This window comes from Anastrepha ludens, chromosome 4, assembly GCF_028408465.1.
Source record: "Anastrepha ludens isolate Willacy chromosome 4, idAnaLude1.1, whole genome shotgun sequence".
Lineage (NCBI taxonomy): Eukaryota > Metazoa > Arthropoda > Insecta > Diptera > Tephritidae > Anastrepha > Anastrepha ludens.
This window is the reverse complement of record NC_071500.1, coordinates 52,754,948-52,782,470: the sequence shown is the minus strand read 5'-3', so window position 1 is coordinate 52,782,470 and position 27,523 is coordinate 52,754,948. Positions and strand designations below refer to the sequence as shown.

At 35.6% G+C, this 27,523-nt stretch overlaps 1 protein-coding gene across 1 annotated transcript in view; it reads right to left on the bottom strand.

Annotated features, from left to right (window-relative positions):
• LOC128862345 (triple functional domain protein) overlaps window positions 1–27,523 on the bottom strand; it is a 121,202-nt gene that overhangs the window by 35,740 nt on the left and 57,939 nt on the right. The window contains exons 10-11 of the mRNA XM_054100913.1: window positions 11,569–11,839; window positions 11,430–11,490 (exon numbers count right to left, since the gene is read on the bottom strand). Of these exons, the coding sequence (XP_053956888.1) occupies window positions 11,430–11,490; window positions 11,569–11,839 (332 nt within the window). The remainder of the gene's footprint in view (window positions 1–11,429; window positions 11,491–11,568; window positions 11,840–27,523) is intronic.

The window sequence follows — 27,523 nt, the reverse complement described above, 5'->3', positions numbered from 1 at the left end:
TTTGCCAATCTTGTTCGTATTCTTCAAAGTAAAAAGTCTCCGACAAAATGCGCTCATGCCGTAATGCTAGTCCTTGGCCGGAAATAAAGCGGGTCGTTCCGGTTAGGTACGTTAGTAGTATTTTGTTTTGATAGCGCTTTTAACAGATCCTATCCCAAATTTCAACTTACTAAAGTGAATTTCATTTCGAACGAGATGTTTATTCAAATTCTCTACGAAAAATAATGGTTCAAAATATAACAAAAAATAATGGCCGAAATGGTAAAAAATGTTGCCCAAAAATTGATTTGCCAAAAAAAATTTGGTTAAACTTCAACCAAATAACGCATTATATTCGTTGGATTTAATAATGAACTAAAAATAAAATATTTCTCCGAATGACTTTTCAATTTGATCAACAACAGTGGTATGCAGAAATTTCATGAATCTGCGCGAAACGAGCTTGAAAAAAAAAACTGAGTATTCGAGGGACGCCACAGGTTGTTTCTACGATTTTGTACAGTATTTGACTTCTTGTTCTTTTAATGAACATTTTTTAACTAATTTAGCCGTTTAGCGTTCACTATCGCTTCCAATTCAAATTTAATCCATTTTCGCCTTCTAGAATAAGTTCGCAATCACAAGTTAAAGTTATTTGTATATGTATGTATGTTTGTGCATGCCAGCCAATACGTTTACCTCCTTCTTCGTTTGCTTATCACAAAAACAAACAAACAAAAAAATTAAATTCAATGAAATAAAAGTAATCGCTATACAAAATGGGCATTGTGTATCCGATAAGTTCAGCAAATTAAGTAAATAGGCGCGTATCGTAGTCCACATTGTGAATCACACATTTGCCTCACTGATATCAATTTTATTTTCCCTTTTTTGTTTTTTGGTCTTTGCATGATTCAATACAAAATCAGCGGTACACCACGCAATAAATTAACAAAATAATGTTATGGTGGAATATTCAATAATTATAATCAATGTATGTCTGTATATATGCATGTATTGTTTCCGTACCAGGACTTGTACTTCTCCTTACGGCTCAACGGTTCTGCGTCGGCACAGCAAAAACATAAAAAATGCTCAGAATGGTCACAGCTCAGTGACTTGGACATGATGGGATCCACAGATTTAAAGGCACGTAAGATATTATTCATTGACAAATTGATAGTCACTGTCGTAGATATGCGACGGTGTGAAATATAAGGCTAGCCACCAATCGCAACGTCGTCGTTATACGCGTGAGACACTTTAATTTGACCGTAAAATATATGGTAAATGCAATTGCTCCGATTCAGTCACATAACGAACATATGTATGTATAAGTTGCTTGGATTAAATTTTAGTACACAGATATAAATATTTTAATACAAATTTATGTGCACATCCATAATTGCATATCTTTTAGTATGTGCGGTTGTGTTCACTTCAACGAATGAGTAATATTCCTGCCACGATAATCACAAAAATGCTTTGCAAAAATGAAAGCGGTATTTTCCATCAAAACGTTCTACCGCGCGAAATGAGAGCGACCAACTGATTTTCTTGCAATAGAAGTCTTCGAGTTCAACGACAACGATATGGTGAAGAAAACCGACTACAATTACTAAAGTGGCGTTGGTGTCGCGTACGTCAATCTACAGAACTTTTAATACGTATCGCACACTACGCAAACCGAAAGGAGAACAATTTACCGCCTAAGAGCTAAGAAATGTGTAATAACTACGTTACCATTCATGCTCATATTACGATATTATTATTATTATACCAATTGTCATTGTGCTTTTTTTGTTTCTGTTGTGCTTAATACTAAAGAGACATTCATGAGATACACAAGGAAGCGTGTGTATAGAAAATGTTGAAAGCAAAATATAATAACTACAAGTGCATACATAGTTACGAGTAGGTATGTATGACGCTCTCCCAAAAGGCGCAGTGCAGCGAGTGTGTCCAGTTTTGTATTGGCGACGAAACAGCTTGATTATGCTACAGGAGCTAAATAGTGTTGTTCCCAGCATGTGTAGGCATTACAAATTTAATGTATCTCTAGGCAAGGCTTTTTTTCAATACTTAGTAATGTTTTGATTTGCTTCTGTAATTTACAGAGGATTTACTCAAATTCGTTCTGACATGCTGACATAAAATAGTTAGTTAAAATATTAGTGGTAACTGTATTGCCTATATGGCAATAGTCATTTTGTAGTATATTTGTGATTCATAATTTTGGGTATTTTATTCAAATTATTCGAAGGATAAATCTATAGAACCATCGATTAATAATAACAGACCATATGCGTTATTGAAAGGGGTTTAGGAAAAAAGCTCCTCTTTCAATTTGGATTACGTGCGCCTAAATTGTAACATTGATGCGAGATATATTGCTTGTTGTTTTTAGCTCAAACATTACGCTTTTCGTGCATATAATATTCAGTGGTCCCTGCGGGGCTACTTGTAAAATTTTAAATGCATTATTCCCGAAACTGTTTTTTTTTCAAATTGAGCGGAAAGATTGCAATATTGCATTCACCTCTTTTTCAGTTAGTACTAACCTTAAAAAGACAGCTGTTTAAATTGCATGTTATTTTATTCATTAGTTCGTGAGTTATTGTGCTAAGAGTGACGCTACTTTTGTTATTTTCAAATCAATGGATCGAAAAGAATTTTGTGTTTTAATTTTACAGTGATTCTTGATAGGGAAAAATACCGTCCAAGCAAAGCAATGACTTGAAAAGTGTTATGGGGACTCCACTCCATCAGAAACAACAATAAAAAGATGGTTTCTTAACTTCAAACATGGTCGTAGAGACACCGATGATGCACAACGCAGTGGACATTCAAATGAGGCTGGAATATCAGAAAACATAAAAAAAATCACAAAATCGTTTTGAATGATCGAAAAGTGAAGTTGCGTGAGTTAGCTGGCATCGCAAAGATATCAAACGAACGTGTTGGCTTTATATTGCATGACTATGCATTTGACTATGAGAAAGCTCTGTCCAAAATGGGTGTCCCGCTTGCTTACTACTGACCAAAAACAAGAACGTGTTGATGATTCTGAGCAGAGTTTGGCCCTGTTTAAACGTAATAAAAAGAATTAAATTGCACCCACATTTACCGAATTCACTAATTTGGCTCGCAGCGACTATTGGCAGCTCGCAGACCTACAAAAAATGCTCGGCGGTAAGAAATTTCGCTCGAATGAGCGATAACCTCGCTGAAACAGAGGCAAAAGTTAAATCGTTCTACAAAATTGGTATTGAAATATTAGAGCGGCGCTGGAATGATTGCGTTGTTCTTGATGGAAATTATATTAATGAATAAAGCTAATTTTGAACAAAAATTTATTAGGCCCCGGACTTTTCTGTCCATGTGTTATATCTGCAGATCTCAACTTACTTATGAAATGGCATACTAAACATATACACGGCTTCCATATTACAATTACATTCATTGGATCATGTTGTTTACCGTCAGAGCAATACTGCTCTCATGGAATCCCCGAGCCAAACGAAGACTCACCCAATTGACAAATTATATACGGGTCTCTTCATGAGTTATGGTGTCATTGCCCTGTTATTTCTAATCTGATATCAGGTCTATCAAGCTCATAATTAACTTTTGTGTGACTTACAAATCTAACGGACTCATTTCTGAGCTGTATAAATAAATTTCCAAAAATTTAAATTGTTATTAGCTAATTAGGAAGTTGTAGTATTCCTCAAATTAGCCTATTGAGCGCAGCCTAATGCATTCTGCTAAAAAAGTATCGAGAAGTGACCGCTGCTGTTGTCAAAGAAATTGGAGATTTTCTTTGTGTTACAAAGACCAAACATTGGTCTTGTCCTTATTTGATAGATATTTTTATAGCAGTAGAATTGAATTCCGGATCATTTCGATATCGCAGACCTGACTGTCTTGGAAACTGGCTGATACGAAAAAAGAAATTCCCAAGACAAGACCGTTCACAGAAAAATAAATTATTTTTAAAAGGATAATACAGGGCCCGGCACTCAAAGTGTAACCAACTTGAAACCACTCGCGCAGCTGGGGCCCGTTAGTTGGCTAAATGACAGTCCAGAGAACTCCAGAGAGTAAACGGGAAAAAAGAAGATCAGTAATGGATTTCAAACGTAGTAGTGTGATTGCATTATATTTGGCTGGAAAACCACAACCAGCGATTGTTCGTGAGCTCGGGCACCTTAAAGTAAATAAAGCTTTTGTTTACCGCAAGATTACTCGTTACAATGATACTGGTAGCATCGCGAAACGCAATAGAGGTGGTCATCAAAAGACTGCATCGTCACGTGAAATGGTTCAAAAAGTGAAGAAGCGACTTGGGCGAAATCCCCGACGAAGTGCCAATCAAATGGCGAAAGAACTGAAAATACCTGACCGTAGCATCCGCCGCATACTGAAAAATGATCCAAAATCAAGCCTTACAAGATCCCAAAGAAGCATGATCTCGTACCAAAACAGCAGCAAGTCAGACTTGAGAGAGCGAAGGACCCATCGTCCGCGAGTGGGCCAAAATACCTGCAAGTCACATTCGGTCAGCTTGCGATTCATTGCTGGACCATCTCAAAGCCATCGTGAGGGCAAAAGGTGGGCATAACGAGCAAATTGACTCTTAATTTTGTATTACTTTCACAAATTTTTTACTTCGAATTGAATAAAAGTAATTTTCCAAACTAAATTTATGGTATTTTTAATTGGTTACACTTTGAGTGCCGGACCCTATAGATGTGTGTATGTATGTAAGCACTCCAACGTAATGACAAACAAAGATAACCTTGTATAAAAGTTTATAACAAAATGAAGAACATAAAATATTAAATACTTTTTCTTATAGCGGCTGCTACGTAATACCAAATTTCTAAGTGCACTACTTAATGGAACACCTTCACATTCAACAAATCATATATTATTTGGAGGCGGTATAGGGGTGAAGTTACCCATATTTTTTGTACAAGAACAACATCAACACGCGCTCCACAAATCGGGAGGAAGAGCTTGGTCAAACGCCTAAAAACGCCTTATTTTTGTATACGTGATGAAAGATATGATGGCACCACCTTAGAGATATGCTAGGATATCGAATTAAGACATAATTTTGCTTGAAAAGCATGTATAGTGATTCTTAGACTATGTGTTTTCTGGAATGGTTACCGTACACCGACAAAAGTGCATCATACCACCTTGATCGAAACGTTCCGGAATATATTCAGAAAATTCAAAATACAAGTTTATTCCTCAAAAGTAATATTATCGCCCACAAATTACCCACCATCAACTGCGCCGTACCTATGCCCGCGATTAATCCAGCTCTCGAAACATCTCTGGAACTCTATATTTGGTGTATCCATCACAGCCGTCTTCGATTTTTTCATTACTTCCTTTCGGTTGTTTTAGGTATATCAGTTGAATTCAATGGCTGTTGGATAAAAAAAATTCACTCCTGATAATGGTGGCTTTGTGGTACAAAATCCACGTGTTGTTTTCCCATAAAACCTTCCAGTCTTTGGCAAACTGTTTCACGTAAACGTGAAGGAGAACTACTACTAACCACTATCATATGACCCAACGAGCCCACTCAAATAACACCCCTCTCCCTCCAGACCCAACTCTTCGAAACAGCTAGTTTCCTGGACCTACCATTAGATGAGTTAGACGCAGGCGACCGGTGATTACACTACACTGACAGGGCAAAGTTACTGTTACAACAACAACAAGCAGCTTACCACCGATTGATCGCTTATTTTATGGAATATCGGTTTATGCCTGTTACTTTTTCCTTTAGTATTTATGCATTGTGTTTATGGATGTTAGCCAAAATGGGACGGCAGGCGCTACTTAATCGGTCGAAGAAAAACATCTCTATGTTAGTTGCTTTAATAACAGACCACAGTCACTGGCCACGTGCCTCATTTCGAATATTGCAGAAGTTGCATGAACTTCTGTTACTATCCCGCGTGGCATGCCACTCACTAGTTTAGATACTTTGGCTCATCGTTCAATGATACTGACGACCTTAGCCAGATCAATGGGTTTGCACTTAAAACAGAATGGTTCATCGAGGAGTAGCAGATCAACTGCTACTGTGGTTTCACTTCTGTGGACTGTTCGACCTACCTACCAACCTATGCATTGGGTATAAAATACTTTATTGTGACCGCGTAAAGAAACGATAACCTACCTACATACTTATATATTCGATAGTTGCTCGGGGTTTTTGAAGATACTTAGAATAAAAAAAAAAAATCAGCTTTGCAATAAAAAAGAAATAGAGGAAAAGAAATGGCAAAACGATAAGAACTTCAGTATAGCATGACGCCAATATGTTGTTGATAAGACGCATTCATTGTACATGAATATTGTTTGCTTATTTCCATGCATACTTACAAATATAAAGGTATAAAGGAATGGATATACAAATTCCTAATTACCGGGTATAGGGGAGACACACCCTTGGTTTTTCGGTTTGGCTTATGCATTTTTCTTACTTTATATATTTCGTCCTCTTAGTATTAAAATAGCCTATACATTTTTTGAAGTTTTGAGAAAATGAATTTCAAACTTTGAATCGAAAGTAGCTCTCACTCAAATCTCGTTATGTCTGTAAATATTTATTATTTTTTGACTGACGTTTTGACCCACTTTGTGGAACTAGAATTTGACAAAATTTTGACCACATATAAAATCGACAATGGAGAATCCAAAAATTCAATAAAAAAATAATAGCCTATGAGCACATAGGCTATTGTTATACTAAGGGGACGATTTAACTTATTCTGAATTTCTTCGTTCTTCGGATATACAGTACGTCAATAAGAGCGAAAGTGAGGGAGTTACTGCACTTTTACCGACGAGATTTAACTATTTTCTTGTTTTACAACCGATCTTCATGACTTTTGCGTATCGAGAAAGGCTGACGCTTTCGCAATTACTGCACTTATACAATTATAATTATACTTATACTTACATAATTATAGCACTTTTACTGAAAGGTTTTATGCCGAAGTTTCAGGCCAATCAGAGCAAAATTGAGGGAGTTACAGCATCTAAATATCTATGACAACAACAAAAACTAACGCCTATTAATTCGATGCATTACCTTTTAAATTAAAGGTGTTTAACCAAAGTCACAATTTTTGTCATCCTCTGTTAAAGGTATTCTTTTCAGGGGTTGTTGTTGTACCGACTCCGGAGTCGTTCGGGATTTACTCTGTTTTCAATACAAACTTCATCATCACAACTATTTTCTTTCTGCTCTACAAAACCATGTTAATTGTATTTTTGAGCTATTTAATTCTTTATTAGTTTTAAGGCTTAGAAATGGAATACCCAGGAGGCAAAAATCAACATTTCTGATACCTGCTCTTCTTTGCTTTTCATCGAGACTAAAGAGCTGCCGAAGGAGACCGGGACATATGGGTTTTGAGAAGATGCCATAGGCGAGTCTACAGCACGGTTTGCCAAGTTCAAAAATGGCGACCTTGACCTTGACGCCCATGAATTCTGACGTCTTTGAATTCAATGAAGAACGTCTGAAAACATTTTTGAAGAAGAAACGTCGCTAAACCAGTAGTGAAATGGCAGAAAAAAATGAACTGCGATCAAAAACGGTTCTCAACCACCTTCATTCAATGGGATTTACCGAAAAAATTGGGAATCTGGGTGCCTCACGAGCTCAACGAAAAAAACAAAGAAAGGCGAATTCAAATTGTTTCTCATCATCTCGCCCGCCATCGAGCAGCACGCGGTCATAAACAGAGCTTTTTGTACCGAATCGTCACGGGAGATGGTGTCTATACCTACACCTCAACACCAGGAGATACGCCAGGTCCGAGAGTCAAGCGAGATCTTCATCCAAAAAGACTTTGATATGTATTTGGTGCGACTGGAACAGCATGTTGCACTAGAAAATGCTCAAAAAGAATGCCACGGTCAACAAGGAGCTCTACATTGCCCAGCTACACCGTGTGAATGAGCCTATTCGACAGTCGATCAGTCATCGGTCAAACCATACTCCTCCACGACAACGCCAGGCCCCTGTTGCACAAGTCGTCAAAGCTGCACTCCAAGAGCTCGAATGGGAGGTAATTCAGCATGTGCGCATGTTCGCCATATGAAGGGCGTTACCTTCGATAACAAAGAGGTTCTTAAAAACTGGCTCAACAACTTCTTTGACACCAGATAAGGCGATTTTTGGCGGAATGGCATTAACAAATTGATCGAGAGGTGGGAAGAGGTTGTAAACAGTAACGGCGAATATATAATTGATTAACTTATTGATATAATTATTGCTGTTTTTTTTTTAAATAAAAGCTTTCGGTAAAAACGCTTCGAACTTATTCTCCAACCTAAAATATCTTATAAAATATTTGTATTTCTATGCTTTGGATGTGTTTTGCTTTTTAACGTTATTAGGGCGGGATTTTTCCGAAAAATTCTGTCTGCAGACTTATTTGTGTGCTGCTACAAACAAGCACATTTCAGTCCGTAAAAAATCCGTAAGGTCAAATTAAATCAAATTCGTGAAAAAGTCTTTAAGGGAAACGAACTGAAACTTACAGTATTTGGTTTTCAATTTTCTTCCTCTTCAACAGAGTAAACTTTTTGGATGTATTTCCATTTCGTTTTGATTTTAGCTTCACATATTTGTGTGTGTTGCCATGTAAAACAGCAAAATTGATTAAGAACGCATGTAATTTTGTTGTTGTTGTAGCAGCATAAACATTCCCCATATTTACATACGGTGAATGCTGCTGGGTTGACAGTCTTTGGCCGAATATAAATCCGGGTCGTTTCGGCAACGTTGAACCGAACCGACTGTAATCATACTTTGTTGAAAAAACTTTTAACCAAAAGTACTATTCCTACGTATGTATGTATGTATGTACATGGGGAAAATTGAATGCTACAGCATGCTAACGCTGCGGGCTGGAAAAAACGTTTGGATTCCAAGAAGCCCGATGATACCGACGAGTCTTCCAATTCAATTTAAACGACTCCAGTTCCCAGTAAAATTATGTTTTGTAGAGAAAATAAATAAAGCTTAAGGGCAAACACCCGGATTTATATTCGGCCAAGGACTGTCACTTCAGCAACATTCCCCATATATGTATGGAGAATGTTTATGCTGCTAAAGCAACGACAACAACAACAACAACAACATGAATTTCTTTCAAAGAAAGAAACATTTTGCAACAAAAAAAAAAAATCATCGTAAAAATGTATGGCTCAGTCACTTGGACGGTCCAACGATTTTGTTGTAACAGGCCTTAAGCCCAAAAAATCAACAGAACGACGTGGTGTCAAAAAGAAAAACGACTTGCACTACTGATAATTTAATTGTGACTTTTGCCAAGAGTGATCCTTTTAAGGCCAATGGCTTCAATGGTTGCTCAAATCAACAACGTAGTACCAGCGAGAACTTTCGGCGTCGATTGTACAACATGAAGTTTCCTCTCTCGAAACAAGCAAATTTAAGGAAGAGGAGAAGTTTTGTTCAAGAGCACAAGTTATGGTGTGGATCAGAGGGTATGAAAAAATGGTATAACATACTTTGGAGCTATGAAAAAAAAAATGTATTTGCAAATGTTGCTGGGTGAAACGTTAGACGTCATTAAGGACAAGAGTTCTCACTGCGGCTCAAAAAAAAAAAAAACAAAAAAAAAACCAGTCAAGCAGGGTGGTGGCAACGTAATTATTTGGGGATGTTTCTGCTGCTGAAGTGACAGTCCTTGGCCGGATATAAATCCGGGTCGTTCCGGTTACGCAGAATCGACTGTCGTGGGATGGTTCTCTTGGCATGGAGTAGCACCTATTCACCTCATAATCAATAAGATGGAGAAATTTATTTACAAAAACATACTTCAAGATGTGGTGCTACCATTTGCTGAGGAGAATATGCCACTTCGGTGGCTTTATGTGACAGATAATGACCCAAAGCACTCCTACATTTCCATGACAGCCGATTCTACGTTACCAGAATAACTCGGGTTTTTCCCCGACCAATTAAACTAGCCCTGTCTAGTGCACCGCACCCAACCCCTCAATGTTAGTACGTGGTTTAGGGGTTGTTAGGGGTTTTTACAAAATAATGTCAAAGGTGTGGGTTGGCCCAGCCAGTCACCCGACCTAAACCCCATTGAAAATTTTTGCGGAGATTTAAAGAAGCGAATTGGGAAGTAAGTAAATATTCAAAAATAAGAAGGATTTATGCCAAAAAAATCAAAAAACTATTGTAGTTATTGATTAAACTACGATAGTTTAAATAGCATTTTTAATAAAATTACTAAGTTCTTTTTGTCTCTTATCTATTTCTATTTCGCACCTATTTAATTGCCACATGAATATTTCCTTTTTGTTCCCATTACCACTCGTTTTAAAATAACCTTGAATTATTATCATTTTCAAATTTTTATATTAAACTATGATATAAAACCACAAACAATTGAATCTCTGTTATTATTAATATAATTTAAAAAACTTGCATTTTCCGTAGGAACGTGGTGGTACCTATTTTAATGACCATATATATATGTGTGTATAACCATATAACCACTTGTTGGAGTTAATTCAATAGTACATTCTGTTCATTCGTTTGCAACATGGAAACAACATGCAAAGTATTCCCAAAAAAAATTTTTTTTTTATTATAATTATCATTAATTATGAGGTTTGCTGGTAATGAATATAACAAAAATGAACGATTTGCTTTCATGTTTTTGTAACAATTAAAGTTTTCGCACAACTATTTTCATGAACTTTATCTCTAAATTAAAATCAGTTGGAAAATGCTCACACTCATTTTTACTGTAGGGTAGAATACATTACACTTTTGCCCGGAAATGAAACAGAAAAATGCAACCCTATGAGCTCTGAATGAATTTGGTCTGTTATGGAACTTTAGAGCTCCTATAGAAAAAGGTTATGCAAGGTTCCGAGATTGGAGGCCTCAATGTAGGGGCGCGTTAGCGCATCCACCATAAACCGTATGCACATTTCTGAGTACCTCAGTAAGTTCCGTGTTCGTTGCTCATCCAGTGTAGGCGACCTGCTTTTAGTTGCTGCTCTAGTCTTCCCCTTCTCTCATAGGATATTTAACTTTCTTTTCTTCATCTTTATGTGAGTATGAAAAATGGATACTCATGCGTTTTTATTAAAAGCAATTGCAATGATATGATATATTATTGTATTATACAAGTACCTCCAGCTGTAATTTTTGTTTTTCACACACAAAATCTATGAATATATATTTTTTTTATTTAATTATTTAAGTAGATTTTATGACACCCAAAACTTTCATTTAATTTTAACTGAAACCTTTACACTTCATTCTTTTCATTTCGTCCTCAAACTTGTATTTCTTTCCCAAAATACAAATCAATGCAAACTTTTACAACTTTTCAATTGAATCTCAAATCAAAACTTACCCACTAAAGCCGCGCCTTTTTGTTGATGAAGTTAACGGATCTGGCTTGCCGCGATTGTTACCTAAAAAATTGAAGGAAACATTTAAAAAAATAAATATTTCATAAAACTTTATTAAGTGTATAAAAGTCAACTACTCACTTTGTTCCTGCATGACATCGTTTGCTTCCTTTCGCGCTGAACTGCTCTTCTGTACGCTTGGCGATGGTTTAAGTATTGAAACGGGTACCAGTCCTTCCTGTATAGCAGCATCGTCACTTTGAGTATTTAGGCGTACTAAACAGAAATCTGGTTCGGCAGCTGAGGGTGCTTCCACAACCTCAACTTGTTGTCCTTTAGTTACACTCAACTCATTGGAACCGAGTGTTGCAATATAATCGGCGACCACCCAGGTGCCCTCGTGGCTGCCAATCTGCAAAAAAATACAAAAAGTAAGATAAAAGGATAACTTAATTGAATATGACAAAAGCGACAATAACAAGAAAGGCGATGGCAACAGCTTGAAAATAAAAATCAATAAATGCTGGCACAATGTGTCGACATACATTTGTACATATGTACACGGCCAGTTAGCATAGCTTGTTTTTGTAGGCAAGAGGCAAACAGTAGAGCATTGAAAGGCATATAAATTTATAATGAAGCATATTAAATAAATATACATATATATTGGCAAGGTAAACGAATGTACATGTGTAGTAGTTAACTTGACTAGTTGAAATGAGATGAAGAAAAAAAACGAGATGCATTTGTGATGTAGATTCAAGGGACGGGTTCGAAATGCCAGGAAATGCTAACAATTGGCTGAAAACTTAATAGTATTTGTTTATCCATTAATATATAAGTAAGTATGGTACGTGTGTGCCGCTTAAAGGTGCCCTCAAACAAATGCGGTACTATCGGAGCCGTATAATATCGTATTTGGCGCGGTAGATAGATATCTGAATGAGGTTTGCACTTCGACCTAATCGTCTTTTGTGCCCTCTACTCATCACAGTACCTCATCCATGTCTCAACCTTCTCCGCGCTATAGCGCTGCATTCCAGGAGAAGGTGTATTGGACTCTCCTGGGATAGGTCGCAGAAACGGTAAGAGTCCGTTGACCAAATTCCGATCATGTGCAGATGACTTCGCAGTCTGCAGTGGCCCGTGAGCGTTCTTAGCATCCTCGCGGTAAAGATACTAAGAACCCTAACGATAGATGCACAATTTTATGTCCCACGCCTTGCTTGGTAAAAGTTTTTTATAATAATTAATAATTTTTTAAAAGTATCAAAAAATTTTATGATGAATTGATAATCATTTTTGTAAGCGGATGCACGTTTACAATGCAAAAATCGCTCGTACCGTGAGGTCAATTGGGCTGGTTGCGGTATAGGTAGTTTTTGATCGCAGCGTGCGGCATCTGTTTGAGCGCTTCATACGAGGTGTGTTCAAAAAGTATCGCGAATTTTTAATTTTCGCAGGTTACGTATATTCGAATTTCGATTTTTTTGTGGCGATATGTTGGTACTCATGTCTCTCACTCATGCCGACGAGTTCGGCCATTTTGAATGTTTAGTTAATTGTTGACAGCTGCTTTGCTTGCACGTGTTTCGGCTCGTCTTCGATTTTTTCCTATTCAAAAAGATGGATAAAAGAACCTGTATCAAATTTTGTGTGAAAAACGAAATTGAGTGCGCGGATGCATTCCGAATGTTGATTGTGTCGAAAGCAACGTTTATCGGTGGTACGAAAAGCATGCCGGATGCCCGAACACTTCAACAACAGATGAAAAAATTGATGAAGTGAAGAAAATGGTCTTGGCAAATCGTCAAATCACCGCTAGATAAGTTGCTGAAGACCTAGACATATCGATTGGCTCGTGCCATTCGATTTTTTTCAATGATTTGGGCATGAGACGGGTCGCCGCAAAATTCGTACCAAAACTGCTCAATTTCGACAAACGCAGAATCGTATGAACATTGCTAATGAGATGTTGGACTCTATCCGCGACGACCCAAATTTTCTCCAGAGGGTTATAGCTGGGTATGAATCGTGGGTTTATGGTTATGACGTGGAAACCAAAGCTCCATCATCTCAATGAAAGTTGCCGCACGAACCAAGACCGAAAAAAGCGCGCTAAGTTCGGTCGAATGTAAAAGTTTTGCTTACCGTTTTCTTCGATTGCAGGGGCGTTGTGCATCATGAGTTCTTGCCACAGGGTAAAACGGTCAATAAGTAATATTACCTGCAAGTTATGCGCAATTTGCGTGAAGCAATCCGCGAGAAACGACCGGATTTGTGGAAGAACAAAAATTGGCTCTTGCATCACGATAACGTCCCTGCTCACACATCGTTGCTTGTACGCGACTTTTTGGACAAAAACAACATACTAATGATGCCACAGCCACCGTACTCCCCCGGTGACTTTTTCTTGTTCCCGAAACTGAAGAGGCCCATGAAAGCACAACGCTACGCTACGATTGACGAGATAAAGACGACATCGAAGGAGGAACTAAACAAGATAAAAAAAATTATGTTTGAAGTGCTTCGAAGATTGGAAAAAACGTTGGCACAAGTGCATTATATCTCATGGGGATTATTTTGAAGGGGATAAAATAGATATTATTGCATAAATAAGTAATTTTTGAAAAAACACAAAATTCGCGATACTTTTTGAACACACCTCGTACACAGCAATGGTTTGTATTGATCGAATATCGTAAAGTTTTCTACCGCATTTACTTTAGAGTATATCAAATTTTAAATTGTGGTATTTACATACTTTTGTAAATATCACGAATAGTTTTTATTTTGGTTGTGTTTTTAAATATAATTTGTTTTATTAGAATGGCTCGCAACTTAACAAAAAAGATAAAAGTTTTGAAGGACATTTAATTTTTGTTTAACTATCGCGTTATCTAATAAACATTTCAATTTGGGATCCAAGCAACATAAAAAATAAAAAATTTAAGTTTTTTGTTAAAATTGTAAGATCTACAAAATTATCTACGGCGGCCGCCATAGCCGAATGAGTTGGTGCGTGACTACCATTCGGAATTCACAGAGAGAACGTCGGTTCGAATCTCGGTGAAAACACCAAAATTAAGAAAAAGATTTTTCTAATAGCGGTCGCCCCTCGGCAGGCAATGGAGTATATTTCTGCCATGAAAAAGCTCATCATAAAAATATCTGCCGTTCGGAGTCGGCTTGAAACTGTAGGTCCCTCCATTTGTGGAACAACATCAAGACGCACACCATAAATAGGAGGAGGAGCTCGGCCAAACACACAAAAAGGGTGTACGCGCCAATTATATATATAATATATACAAAATTATCTTCAAAAGAAGCTATAAACTTTAATAGCATTTGAAGTTGAAATACATTTTTTTAACACGTTCAGTACAAAAGTACTGGAGGCTGCGTAGACTTTACCTTCTGTCATGAAAATTTTCGTTATTAAATAACCATCTGCCATTCAAGACATAAAACTGTAGGTTCATACATTTGTGGAACAACATTAAGACGCACACCAAAAATGGGAGAAAAGAACTCGTTCAAACACCTAACAATGGATGAAAGCGCTAATTATATACGACATACACTCGTGCTCACAATAATAGCAACGCGACATACATATTACAAAATATGTAAACGCATTAAATTAAAAAAAAAAATGTATTTTTTTATAAACATTTTTTTTAACCATTTCACACTTGCACTTTACTATACCAAAATTCAATGGGCTGTATAAAACTGCATATTTAAAATTTTGATTAAAAAGTTTGAAAAATTTATGAACATTTATTGAATTTTTTTAATTTTATGCAAAGTTTAAAGCTTTATATGTGCTTTTGTAAAAAAAGGAGAAAAAATAAATAAATAAATAGTCAAAACCTTGCGTCGTGCTGCTACTATTGTCAAAATAGGAACTTACATCCTTTGCTAGGTGTTTGGCGAGCTCTTGCTCCACTTTTTCGTGTACGTTTGGCCCCCATGGGCAGGACCTACAGTTTCATGCCGCCTTCGAATACCAGTGGGTTTCGATCCCAGGCTCCCCATGACTGGTAGTCACGCACAACTCGGCGGCCACCGTACTGATCAAAAATGCATTTGAGTTGAAGTTTACAAGTAAGGATTTTGAAGGAATTATTTCAATTGTAATAATATTGTAGTAAATTTAAGAGTTTAGAACTAATTATAACAATAATCAATACAAATTTCATTCATATGAAGGCAATCAACGTGTTAATCTATGGAGGATAGATTCTCACTAAATTTGGATCTTTGCGATTCACATTGTATACTAATTCCAACTACATACACACATGTAGGCACATGCATACATACATACTGTATATATGTAGTCGTATGAATAAGTGATGAGGTAGCGTTTAATTTTCACTTCATCAAGCTTTTCATCTTGCTATTTCCACTACAATGCACTGATATTGGCATACTCCTGCTAATATATTTTTTTAAGCATTGATAATGAACCTTATTGTAGTGTGCCCCCAACGTATCCCTGTAGTCAAATATAATAGTTGTAAACTACTTCACAAGTAGTACCAGCCGCAGACGCAACTAGTCAGCCAACTGTCTTTTTCCATACAAGCAACTGGTATTTTTTACGTAGCGATGTCCTACAAGCTCTCAATTGTCAGATTTCGATCAGAAAAATACTAGTAAAATTATGGACCAAAACCATTAATTTAAAATTAAAAAGCTATCGATAAAAAAAATTCATGAACTCTCCCAATAAAAATCTCATTTAGCAGCACTAGATTTGTTAATATTAGTCTTACATTTTCTAAGTATGGATATACAGTAGGTTCTGTTTTTATGCGGCTTTTTTTTATGCGATTTTGAAATAGTGCGGTTTTTTTTTTTAATTACAAAATGCATGTCGACCTATCGGAAATTGTACATATAAACAAGATTCTAAGCCAGCTAAGCAAAAACTCATCACAGATTACATCAGAAATGCTAACCTACAAGTATGGAACCGCCTGCATAACTATCTAGATCAGACGTGTACATTTCCTCAAGTGACGAAAGTGATTTTACGCCAAATCCTAAACGAACGCGCAACATGTGGGTATTGTCTGATTCTATTTCTGACTTAAACTTATTTTTCGATTCTGACGTTTCTTAAATAAAGATATAATTTTCAAAAATACGATATTTTGTTTATGCGATTTTATTTAATTATTTCAGATTTATGCGGTCTATGGAACGTATCTATAGTTATAATATGGGACTGACTAGTGCCCTTTTTTATGCGATTTTATTACATTATTTCAGATTTATGCGGTTTTAGCACTTTTGAAACGTATCCATAGTTTTACTATAGAACTAGTAGCTTTTTTTATGTTGTTTCTTGCGGAACGTATCTACCGCATAAAAACAGAACCTACTGTAATGGAAAAATAAAAAAATAAATATTTCAGGAGATTATCTTTCCAAAGATTAAGTAAAAGCACTTTTCATTACAGTGAATTGAAAGTTTGAAGTCAAATAAAATATTCATGAATAAATCGTTTTGTATCGCTACAAATCTAGTCCTTTTGGACTAGTTCGACTTCAGCAGGAAACTCTAGTTGTAAGCTAGTATTTTTTCTGACTAGTTTGGTGTTTCACTGCCGGGACGTATTACCACACACTTGCATGCACGCCAATATAACTACGTCAGCTGCGGCTAACAAGGTCGCTATTGACTACCACATTTATTCAGATAACAATGCCAAGTCTTCGATGGGTTTACACTGTTTGGATTAATTATTCATGAGAGTAAAATCTCAGAACATATCCATATCAATAAGTTAGTGGTAGCGAGCTTATTTTAATGTGTTTGTGACGTTATTGATATTGTGTATGGATATTGATGCATGTAGTTGTAAGCAGGCTGCAATGGGAAAGGATGAATAGGCAATTATGTTTATTGAATCGTTTAATTATTCATAACGGCAAAGAAAAAATTGTTGTAAATATGAAGACTGGACTTGTGTGCCACGGAGATAAAAAAAAATATGAATGGAAAGTTTTTCCTATTCCTACCATAAAAAAAAACTTCTATTAAAATCCATCAGTTATGAAAAATCTTTTTAAGATTGAGTAAGAAACTAACTATTTCGAGAGACTCGGATTAAAAAAAAAAATATTCTTGTTTTTTCTACATACAATTCCATGAGGGCCGTTTTACAGGATTTTTCTTGGCAATAAATAAAATAAAAATACATCTTTTGAATCTCTGCAGAAACATACATACGAAAAAAAATTTTGTTGGTGCTGAATAACGAAGTTAGAGATCGACAGCATCTCATCATTTGATTTAAAAATATTATACTTATTTAATCGAATTTTAAAGTTAGGACGAGAGTTGAAAAACAGGCTGCTTTGCTATTAGTTTGCTTCGACTAAAATCGGAAGTTTACAGGATGATGATGATCGACACATTTTCGATAAATTGGAGTTGTTAGTTGATATTTAAAGCTTTTTGAGGAGGCGTGACACCTGAGATATAGACGAAAATGTGAAAACCAACATAAAACTTGGCATAAAATGCATAAATTGTATGCACCTTAGTTATGGTGAAAAGTAGTAAGTATTTAATAAGGAAGCGTAGCACCACGCATACAAACTGAAACTTTTATACAGTTTTTCTCTGGAACCAAGAATGTTAAGGTACTGAAATTCCATTCAGTTATTTAAATTACGAATGCCGTATTTAGGGCGAAAAGCATTAGGTATTGGAAAAGGGGACGTTTCACTTCCCATACCACTTAAAACTCATATATCGTATGCCCGAAATAAAGGAATTAATGGAATATTTCAAAATCTTAAAACAATTTTTGTGGAACGAAATTAAAAAAACATGGGATTTTTGAGCTCAGGGATCCCAAATAAACTCTCTCCTATACTGAGTTTCTTTGCATTTTCCAAAGATAATGATTTGTAAACAATTTGCAAAATGCTACACTTTTTCTAAGACTAGTTTTTAATTTGCTATACTCCATTTCGGAACCAAGTATAATGTTTTCGACTGAGCTTTCGACCATTCAAGCTTAGATACTTACACATAGGTACATATGTACTCGTATACTACATAGTATATAAATGATGAAGCACTAGTTCATATCTATAAAAACGCAAGTAGTCTGACATGTATATATTTTTAATACTATGCCTGCCTATGTGCCAGTCGCTAGCCATCACATTTTACTAATTGCCCACTAGCCACAAACAAACCAAAGATATCACAAACTTTTTTTGAGTTAGTATTTTTTCAAATTAAAACAAAAAATAAAATAAATAACAAATAACTGCTTATACAAAAGTTGTCTTTGACATTTCGAGACTATTGAAAATTTCGAGGTAATTCTTGTTTTTGTTAACTCATAGTAGATATTTAATTTTGAGCTAAGTTTCTGCTGGATTAAATACTACTTTTGTACTATGTCGTCGGAACGTTTTATTTATTTTCAAGTTAAGACGCCAGATGCAATATAGATTTTACATTACTTAGTTTTCTTTTTAATATTAAATGGGAGTAGTTATAAAATGACTAAGATTGAATTTTTGGTTTCAGAAATTGGTGTAAGCTGCCTTTGGTTTTATCCGAACATTCTGCACTTTTGATTCACAGCAAAAGATTAATTGAAACTTCAAAAAGCTACCCTTATCAATAGGAAACGTATGAGGTTCTACCATTAATAAAATATGTTCAAAACCTAAAGAGTTTTCCAACAACAGGTGTCATTGGTGAGTGGATTGCGCTATCGAGAGATGATTAACGATTTTTTATGACCGGAATAGTATGGTATTGATCTGAACAACGTTTATTTTCAACAAGACCACACAAGCAACGAAACCATTGATCTTTTACGGGAAAAGTTTCTGGACCGTGTTATCTTCGAAGTGGTGATCAAAATTAGAAACCGAGATCTTGTGATTTAACACCTTGTGACTCTTTTCTTTGAGGCCACGTGAAAGAGAAGGTCTACGCCAACAGCCCAGGGTCGACTCAAGACCTCAACGATGGAGTTCGTGAGGCTATCGAGAATATGGGGCAGCCACTTTGCAATTCGGTTAAGGAAAATTTCATGAAAAGGATATTGTCCTCTAAGCGTGGTCGTCATTTGCCTGATGTTATTTTCCACTATTAACGGCATACCTTCCTCTTTATAATGAAATAAACATCCGATCATTTTTATTAAAAAATAGCATTTTTCTTGAATATCAAAATAACACCTCTGTTCGGAAAACCATTTATACGATAACCACGAAGTTAGAAAATTACTTTGAAACAAGAATGCGGCGGTTTTGAAACCTATTGAATTTGTTAAGTTTGGTTCTTTTTCAACTAGTACAATTTGCACTGGCAAAAAACTAGTCACTAAATTCATGAGTTTGGAATTTCACCACACGGTCAGTATGTGAAAGCTCTGCCTTAGCTTTTTCTATATACTAGTGCATACCCTGCAAGGAAAAGTCAAACTAGTTCAGACACTGGTGTTTAATAGAATAAATCAAACTTGTTTGCAATTGACTAGAATAATGGCAATAATAAAGTATCAATTTGGCTGCAAATTATTTGATTTTTTAGACAGGCGCATCTACGGCGATTATAAGATATTTATCGAAATCTAAAAAAAATAAATAAATAAGCGGCGCGTACACTTCTGTTGGTGTTAAGCTCCTCCTCCAATGTGTATTATGACTTGATGTTGTTCCAAAAATGGAGCGACTTGAGGAGCTTTTTCACGGCAGAAATACACTTGGATTTTTGCCATTGCGTGCCAAGCGGCGACCGCCATTATCATTTCTTTTCTATTATTTTGCTGTTTTATGCACGGTGATTCAAACCTACACACTCCTGGATGGTGGTCACGCACCAATTCATTCGGCTACGGCAGCCGCTTGAAACAAGACGCAATTAAGACAAAATGAAAAGATGATACCAGAAAACCGCACTACGATGGTGTGCATTAGCAATAAGGCGTCTGTTTCAGCATTAGATTAGCAAAAATCTTAAAAACGTAAACGTTAAAAACGAGCAATATAATAATGGAGTACAACATAGACAGGATCCAGAAAAAAAAAATACAAAAACTTTTGTGTTTTATTAAGTAATGAACTTTTACATAACCCCAAAATAATTGTAGATATATTTTTCAATTAATGTATTTTCCTTCGGAATAGATGATAAGCTTTAACAGCGCTGATGAATTAGAAATTAAATTAAGAAAAACCCTTCAATTTAATAAAAACCGGTTTTTCTAAAAGAGGGCCATTGCGAAAAAGCAACCAGCAACGTAAAATGTGGATAAATATTTTAGTAGTATTACTTTTATTTATGTTCTAAAGCTACTTCCGTAAATTTTATTTCTTTATTCGTCTTTTATTTTATTTGTTTTAACATTTTTCGAATTTACTTGTTGTGAAATTTTGAACCAATTTTTGAATGTTTAAACAATACTGTACCTGAAAGGAAATTTACTAAATTTAAAAGAAATTCTGTATACAATTTTAATATGAATATTTTATCTTAACTGGCGTGAAACTATTATTTTATTTTAAAAACAAATTGGGTCCGACTTTTTTGTGCCTAGTGTGAGCCGGTAGTTTGCTGATGCATGACCGCATAATTAACATTTTGCAGGGCATCAGGGTGTTAAAAATACCAATACCTGCTAACATGGAAAACGATAGAAACCGAATTGGTTGAGTTGAAAAGTGAACTGGTAGTATTCTATAAGTACTTCACCACTGGTATTTTTCCATGCAGGGTATGTTTAATCAATCGCCTTTCGATTCATCAATTGGATATACAAATATATATACATTCAGGTATATGTATGTATCCCCGTTTAAGCTGAAAACCGATTAGATGACGCTGAAATTTAAAAACGGTATTCCAAAAAGATGATTATTCATACGAGAAAGTCACAAAGTTCGCCGAATGGAGACGTTGAAGAGGGGTGCAGCGATTTTGTTTTATTTATATTTTACTTTTCGCGCAACGATGTACCGGGTGTTTTTCTAAGAGCTTGAGAACTTAAAATGATAACACGAAACAGAAATATTTTTGGAATATATACATATATATTTTTTAATTTGGTATATAATTTCATGGCATTTATTATTATTTTTTTTAATATAATATCCGGCATATGAACGTCACGGCTACGAGTTGAATGGTCCATTCGTTAAGCCCAATTTTCGACTACTTTTTCCATTAAATCTGGCCATAAGGCGTCAATGATGGCTCGAATATTGCAATAAATCGATTGTACTGGCGCGTTGTATGGCAAGTTGCGCCGTCTTGTGTTGGAACCAAACGTTGTCGATGTTTAGCTGACTAATTTTCTGAAATACAAGTTCAGTTAGCATGGTTCGATAGCGCTTGTCATTCACCGTAACGAAAGCCGCTTTCCCCATTTCGAAAGAAATAAGGACCGATGATGCCGCCGGTGATCTATGATCTCCGCGAACAGATTTTTTGAAAGTAAATTTCCAAATTGCGTTAAACGATTCATGATAGCTTGCCAAACCTTACTGAACAGAAATATCAACACGGTTTTCCATTTTTGGCTGTCAAACCATATTTATGGATATCGATAGTTTTCATACTGCTAAAAAAACACCCTATATATGTTTGTTTCGTTGTATTTCTGGCATGAAAAAGCTTCTCATAAAAAATCATTTGCCAGATTAAACCAGTAAATGACTTAATTCGTATTTGTATAAAGGCAATGAATTTTGGAACTTTATTCAAACCAACTTAAGACTTGAACCCTAAGTACTAAAGTAATGGCCTTAAGTACAAAACGTAAATATTTTCATATTAAAGTTTAGCTATAAACACTTTTTATACCAATCTAAGGCAAACAAAAAATTAAACTTCAATAATTTTTTTTAGTAAAGCTCTGTTTGCAATTAGAACTTTTGATTCTGTTAACACTGACAGCTAAAATAGCATCCATATATTGCCTGAAATGTAGTTTATGCTTAGACATTTACAAAATCTGTTGCTTTTCGCCTTAACAAAGTTAGGAAATATCAAAATCCAGTATTCAGCCAAAACGACGATGTCAATTGGCCGCATAGAAACTGCGATTTGGGTAAATATTATGCCAACTATTCAAGAGTCAAAACTCGAAGAAGAGGCTACTGTAAGGCTGCGCTGGAAGACATTTAAATAAAATTGTGTTCCATATATAATGACAAGGTTTGGTCTTTCCAAGATTCCAAGAGAAAAATTATTGAATAATATTAATGCGCCTTTTAATTATATCTGAATACTCCAATCAAGACCCCTAGCATGTATGATACTATAAAAAAGTTCAGGGCCTAATATATAATATTTTTGTTTCTCTAAAACATAGAGCCGCCTTATATTAGGTTTAAGATTTTTCTCTTTACTGCTAGTTAGTTAATAGTTTTGTATACAAAATTATTTATCAAACTCTTGATTTTTTGAGATTCATCAACATTTTTCAAAACGTATACCCCAATCTTAGTGCAAATAATTTTACTAATTCCAACATTTCAATATTTTGAAAAAAGTGTAAGTGGAAAAATGTTGCCTCACTTTTAATTTTCATAATGTAAGCACATACTTCGAATATCTTGTATATGAATGAGATGGTGTTTGTGATAAGCTTTGTGGTCCCTTTGAGCGTACAAGTAAACCACACAACATGCAAACATTAAACATTGGAAAGTCACTTCTCTTTACATGCAATCAATCAACATATGAATACGAGAGCTTTTTCGCAATTGGCCAACTAGCGCTCATAGAAAATAAGCATACAGTTGTATGCAAAATAATATGAGTGGCCACACCTAAAATACAAATTATTGTACTTCCTTTTCAACTAAAATATTTTTTTTTTCCATAAAACAAAACGCATTTAACTTTTACATATTGCAAGTCGTCAAAATTAAACACAAGAAAATAGTAAATAAAAATTAGCTCTTTATAAAAATATGTGTTTTAAATGATAGGAGAAATATTTTACTGATAGTTGACTGAATAAATCTTATAAACCTAAAAAATAAATAAACATTTTAGAAGATATATTTTATTGATAGTTGGCTGAAGAAATCTTATAAGCCTAAAAAATCAAAGAGTTTCATATTTTGTAGAATAACACAATTTTTTTAAACTGCTGCTGGATTCTTTTCCACGCTTATTTTCCCACTCCCATTAACTGAGAATTGGAAGACCTTTGGAACACTTTTCTATGAGAAAGACTATCATTGGAGCTGTCTTGTTGGAATATTCGTTTTAATGACACATTCAACTCGTTGAAGGAGAGCAAGTCTTTGCTCAATACCGCCACATATATAAATTAGATATCACAGTTAAGTAGATAGGTCCGACTCTGTTATAGGAGCTGTTCCATACAATGGACTTTTGCGTCTCCTATTCTTGACAGTTGTAAATCAAGATATCGCCGGACAAACGTTTTGGATTAAAGAGAAAAAGGTAGAGTATAAAAATGTTTATAATCTGGAGAACCCGTTAACCGATAACCAAATGATATATCAAATTAAAGGCAATAAAATTTGCTATACCTTGTTTTTATATTTTTTTTATTAAAATTAAACATTATATTAAAGATATTTACAAAGTTAAAAACACAGTTTTTTTGCAAATATATGAACCGGGACATGAACCATTATTACGCGCGTTGAAGCAATTAAAACTGCTATAAAGCAACACTAGTCGAAAAAATCATTCCAAACGCAATTACAATTACATTGCTATAAGTGTGCCCAGGTGCCCAGGGGACAGAAGAACGGTAAAACGATGCGCAATTGTAGTAATGAAACTACTGAAGCAGTTGAGCTTCCTTGTTCCCAAGATACGTTAGCGGAATGACCCAGATTTATATCCGGCCAAGGACTTCAGCAGCATTTCCCGAATATGTATGGTGAATGTTTATGCTGCTATGCTACAACAATAACAGCGTTGTTAAAATCAACTTGCTCACGCGTCGATCCTGGCTCATCTGTCTAAGCAAGCAGAACTCACATTGTGTTTTGATGTTTAATTTTACAGCAGTGGCTGTACTCTACTCTGTAGGTGGTAACAATCTAGAACCACTTGGGTATTTCTCAAAAAAAATTGATATACGGCAATTTGTACACGACAAAAATTCTTCACTTCAATTAAAACTGACGTTAATACTAGGAGAGCATTAAGCAGCTATATTTTAGTATCTCAACCGATAGCATCAGACCATTCATTACTAAACGGTTTCGACAACCTACGGTCAATATTCCATTCCCGCGGCAAATGGTTTTCCTCGTTACCAGAACGACCCAGATTTATATCCGGCCAAGAACTGTTACATCAACCACAACAACCGCCTTAAACCAGTCTATGCAGCTAACAAAGAGTTTCGAGCACCGAACCCAAGATGGAATAGTTCCTCTCAAACAGTATGGACTTAATCTCTACAATCACCAAGTAACATTTTAGGTTCTAAAGATTTTTATTTTCAGTAACTGGAAACACTTTTTGTTTTCTTTCCCTTGTATTTGACTTTTTGCGTGGCGCATGTAGGTTAGGTTAAATAGTTGCTCCTTCCAATAGCCCACTTGGACGAAAAATCAAATACAACCTTTGTGATACCATACAGAGAAAACCAAAGGGGGGAAAAGAACAGAACCGAGAGGAGATAAGGGAGGAAGGGTTTTGGGTGAGAGGAAGCTGATGACAACTAATTACATTTGCTTCAACCGCTTCAAGCTACTGATGAAATTCATCAGATGTGTGATATCTAAATCTGCATACCCACAGGTGTGACAAAAAAATAAGAGCTCAGATATTTAGACTTTTCGTCCGGCGAAAGCAGTACAGAAAAATATGAAAAGATTCCACCTCATCTGTCACACAGCTGCTGCAGTGACGCATGCAAGAAAATAATTTTAATTTTCAATAAAGTTTTTTAGAATATAAATCCTTTATAATCGTATCAAACAACTAAATACACATACACACTTTTGTGTACATAACTACGTACAATTTGGCTGCAGAACTATGCATTATAAGTACATACATATGTACATATATAACTTTTGCATTAAGGAACATGCTTCACAAGCGACTACTTGAACTATACCTAAACTATTCCCAAGGAAAACGATAAAATGCATGGTGGACAACACATAATACATCCAATAAACTCAACTAGAGGTAATTGAATATCAACAATCAATGGTGAGCAAAAGGAAGTGTACGCCCACAGACCTGTCCACTTCTGTGAAAGCAGTGTACACCCCGACCATACTTGCCGCCCCTTTAAATCATCTGGCTTTGGCATGTCCGACAAATTGCTTGACAGCAAAGGTATTACGAATGTGACTGAGTATCAGTATAATAAGTGTCAGTACGAAGAACCAATGATGTTTACACGTTCTCCTGTTTGTCCAGTTGATTGTGCCATCAGTGGAACAATATGTACACTTATTTATGTATGTGCCATATAAGGAGTGCCCGAGCAACTAGTCTTTGCACAGCACAACAAGCGGAAGCTTGACGTTTTGTTCTGGTGTTTGGTGGCATTGTTAATGGCGTAGTAATAGTATGCCACTTACCAAGTATATTAGCATTGATACGTTAATGGCTGCAATAATGTGTACGACACAAGCTATATAATCGTGTTACATAGTTATATATGCATTTATGTACATAAGTGTATGTATTTATGCCTGAGTGCCTAGCGTGCGAATATGTGTACTTGAGGGGAGATGACCAAGCTTTAAAGTCAAACATAAAGGACAATTTATATTCACAGGTATGCTTGAAAGAATGTTTGCGCGAGTGCATGAGCTGGAAAACGCCCAACAATTTGTCCTTGCAAGCATCATAACGTCAAAGAATTCGAAAGTACACAGCACATAATGAGGGTGGTAGTAGTGCGGAAAGCGCATACAGAGAAAAGGCGGCGGTTCAATTTATACAAAAAATGTACTGCACAAAAAGACAGAGAGGAGATTTAAACGTGATGCAAGTACTATACACAAACAAATGAGACTTCCACAATTTTTAACCCATGACTAAATAAATATTTTATACGTTATACCCAATGTAAGTCAGTTCTATTAAGGGGTAACACCACTCTACACGCGTAAAATAAACACGATTTTTAAAGAATTTTTTTGTGTAGAAAGAAAAGGAAAACAATCACTCTGATTTGGGAAGTTATTACTTATATACTAAAATACAAAACTACAAAGTTTGATCGAAAAATTTTACAAAATGGCGGCATTGGAGACATTTTTGTAATGTGGTTTCTCTTGAAGGAGCTCCGCGGCACGCAGCACAGAGGGTGCAAATTTTAATCTGGAACAAGGAAATTTTTTTTTCTTAATCTAGATAAGAATAGCTAGAGAAACACGTAGGGGATTTAAAAAATATTTATTTTTGTGGAATTAGCAAGCATTTGAAGGAAAATACTCTATTTTGGACTAAAAAACCGGCACTTAAATAATTATAACAATCGTTTAAATTAATCTATCGAAAATCCCCTACGCTCTTCTCTTAAGGGGGGAAGCTGGTCTAGAATTTTGAAAAAATCGAAAATTTTTTTTTTGTCTTAAAAGGTGCTTTAGGGTCTTAGAAATAATATACCAAATGAGGGATGCCAGCAAAAATGTCTAAATGCCCAAATTTTTCATTCGACGGCAGTGCCTCGCAGGTATGCCCCGAACGCTACTTACAACTTTAAACGCGTTTTTCTCGAAATCACTTTTTTTAAACTGGCCGAAGACATAACTCGAACAAATCTTTACCGATTCTTACGAAATTTTGACAATACATTCGAAATACCTTTCTCCGGAGACGTACGTAGGATTTTTTATTTATATTACATAGTTTTTTTTTTTTAATCAACAATTTTATGTCGTTCTTTATAGTGAAAATTGTAACTTTTTGTTCAAACGTGCACCATTTCGCGAAAAAACAAAATATCGAAAAAATCCTACGTACGTCTCTTTCTGTTGTTATATAGAAACTAAAAAAATTTTATTTTTTGATCCAGGACAAAAATTAAGGAGTTTACGTCTTCGGCAATGGACCCACTAGAAAAAATGGCGCCTTAGG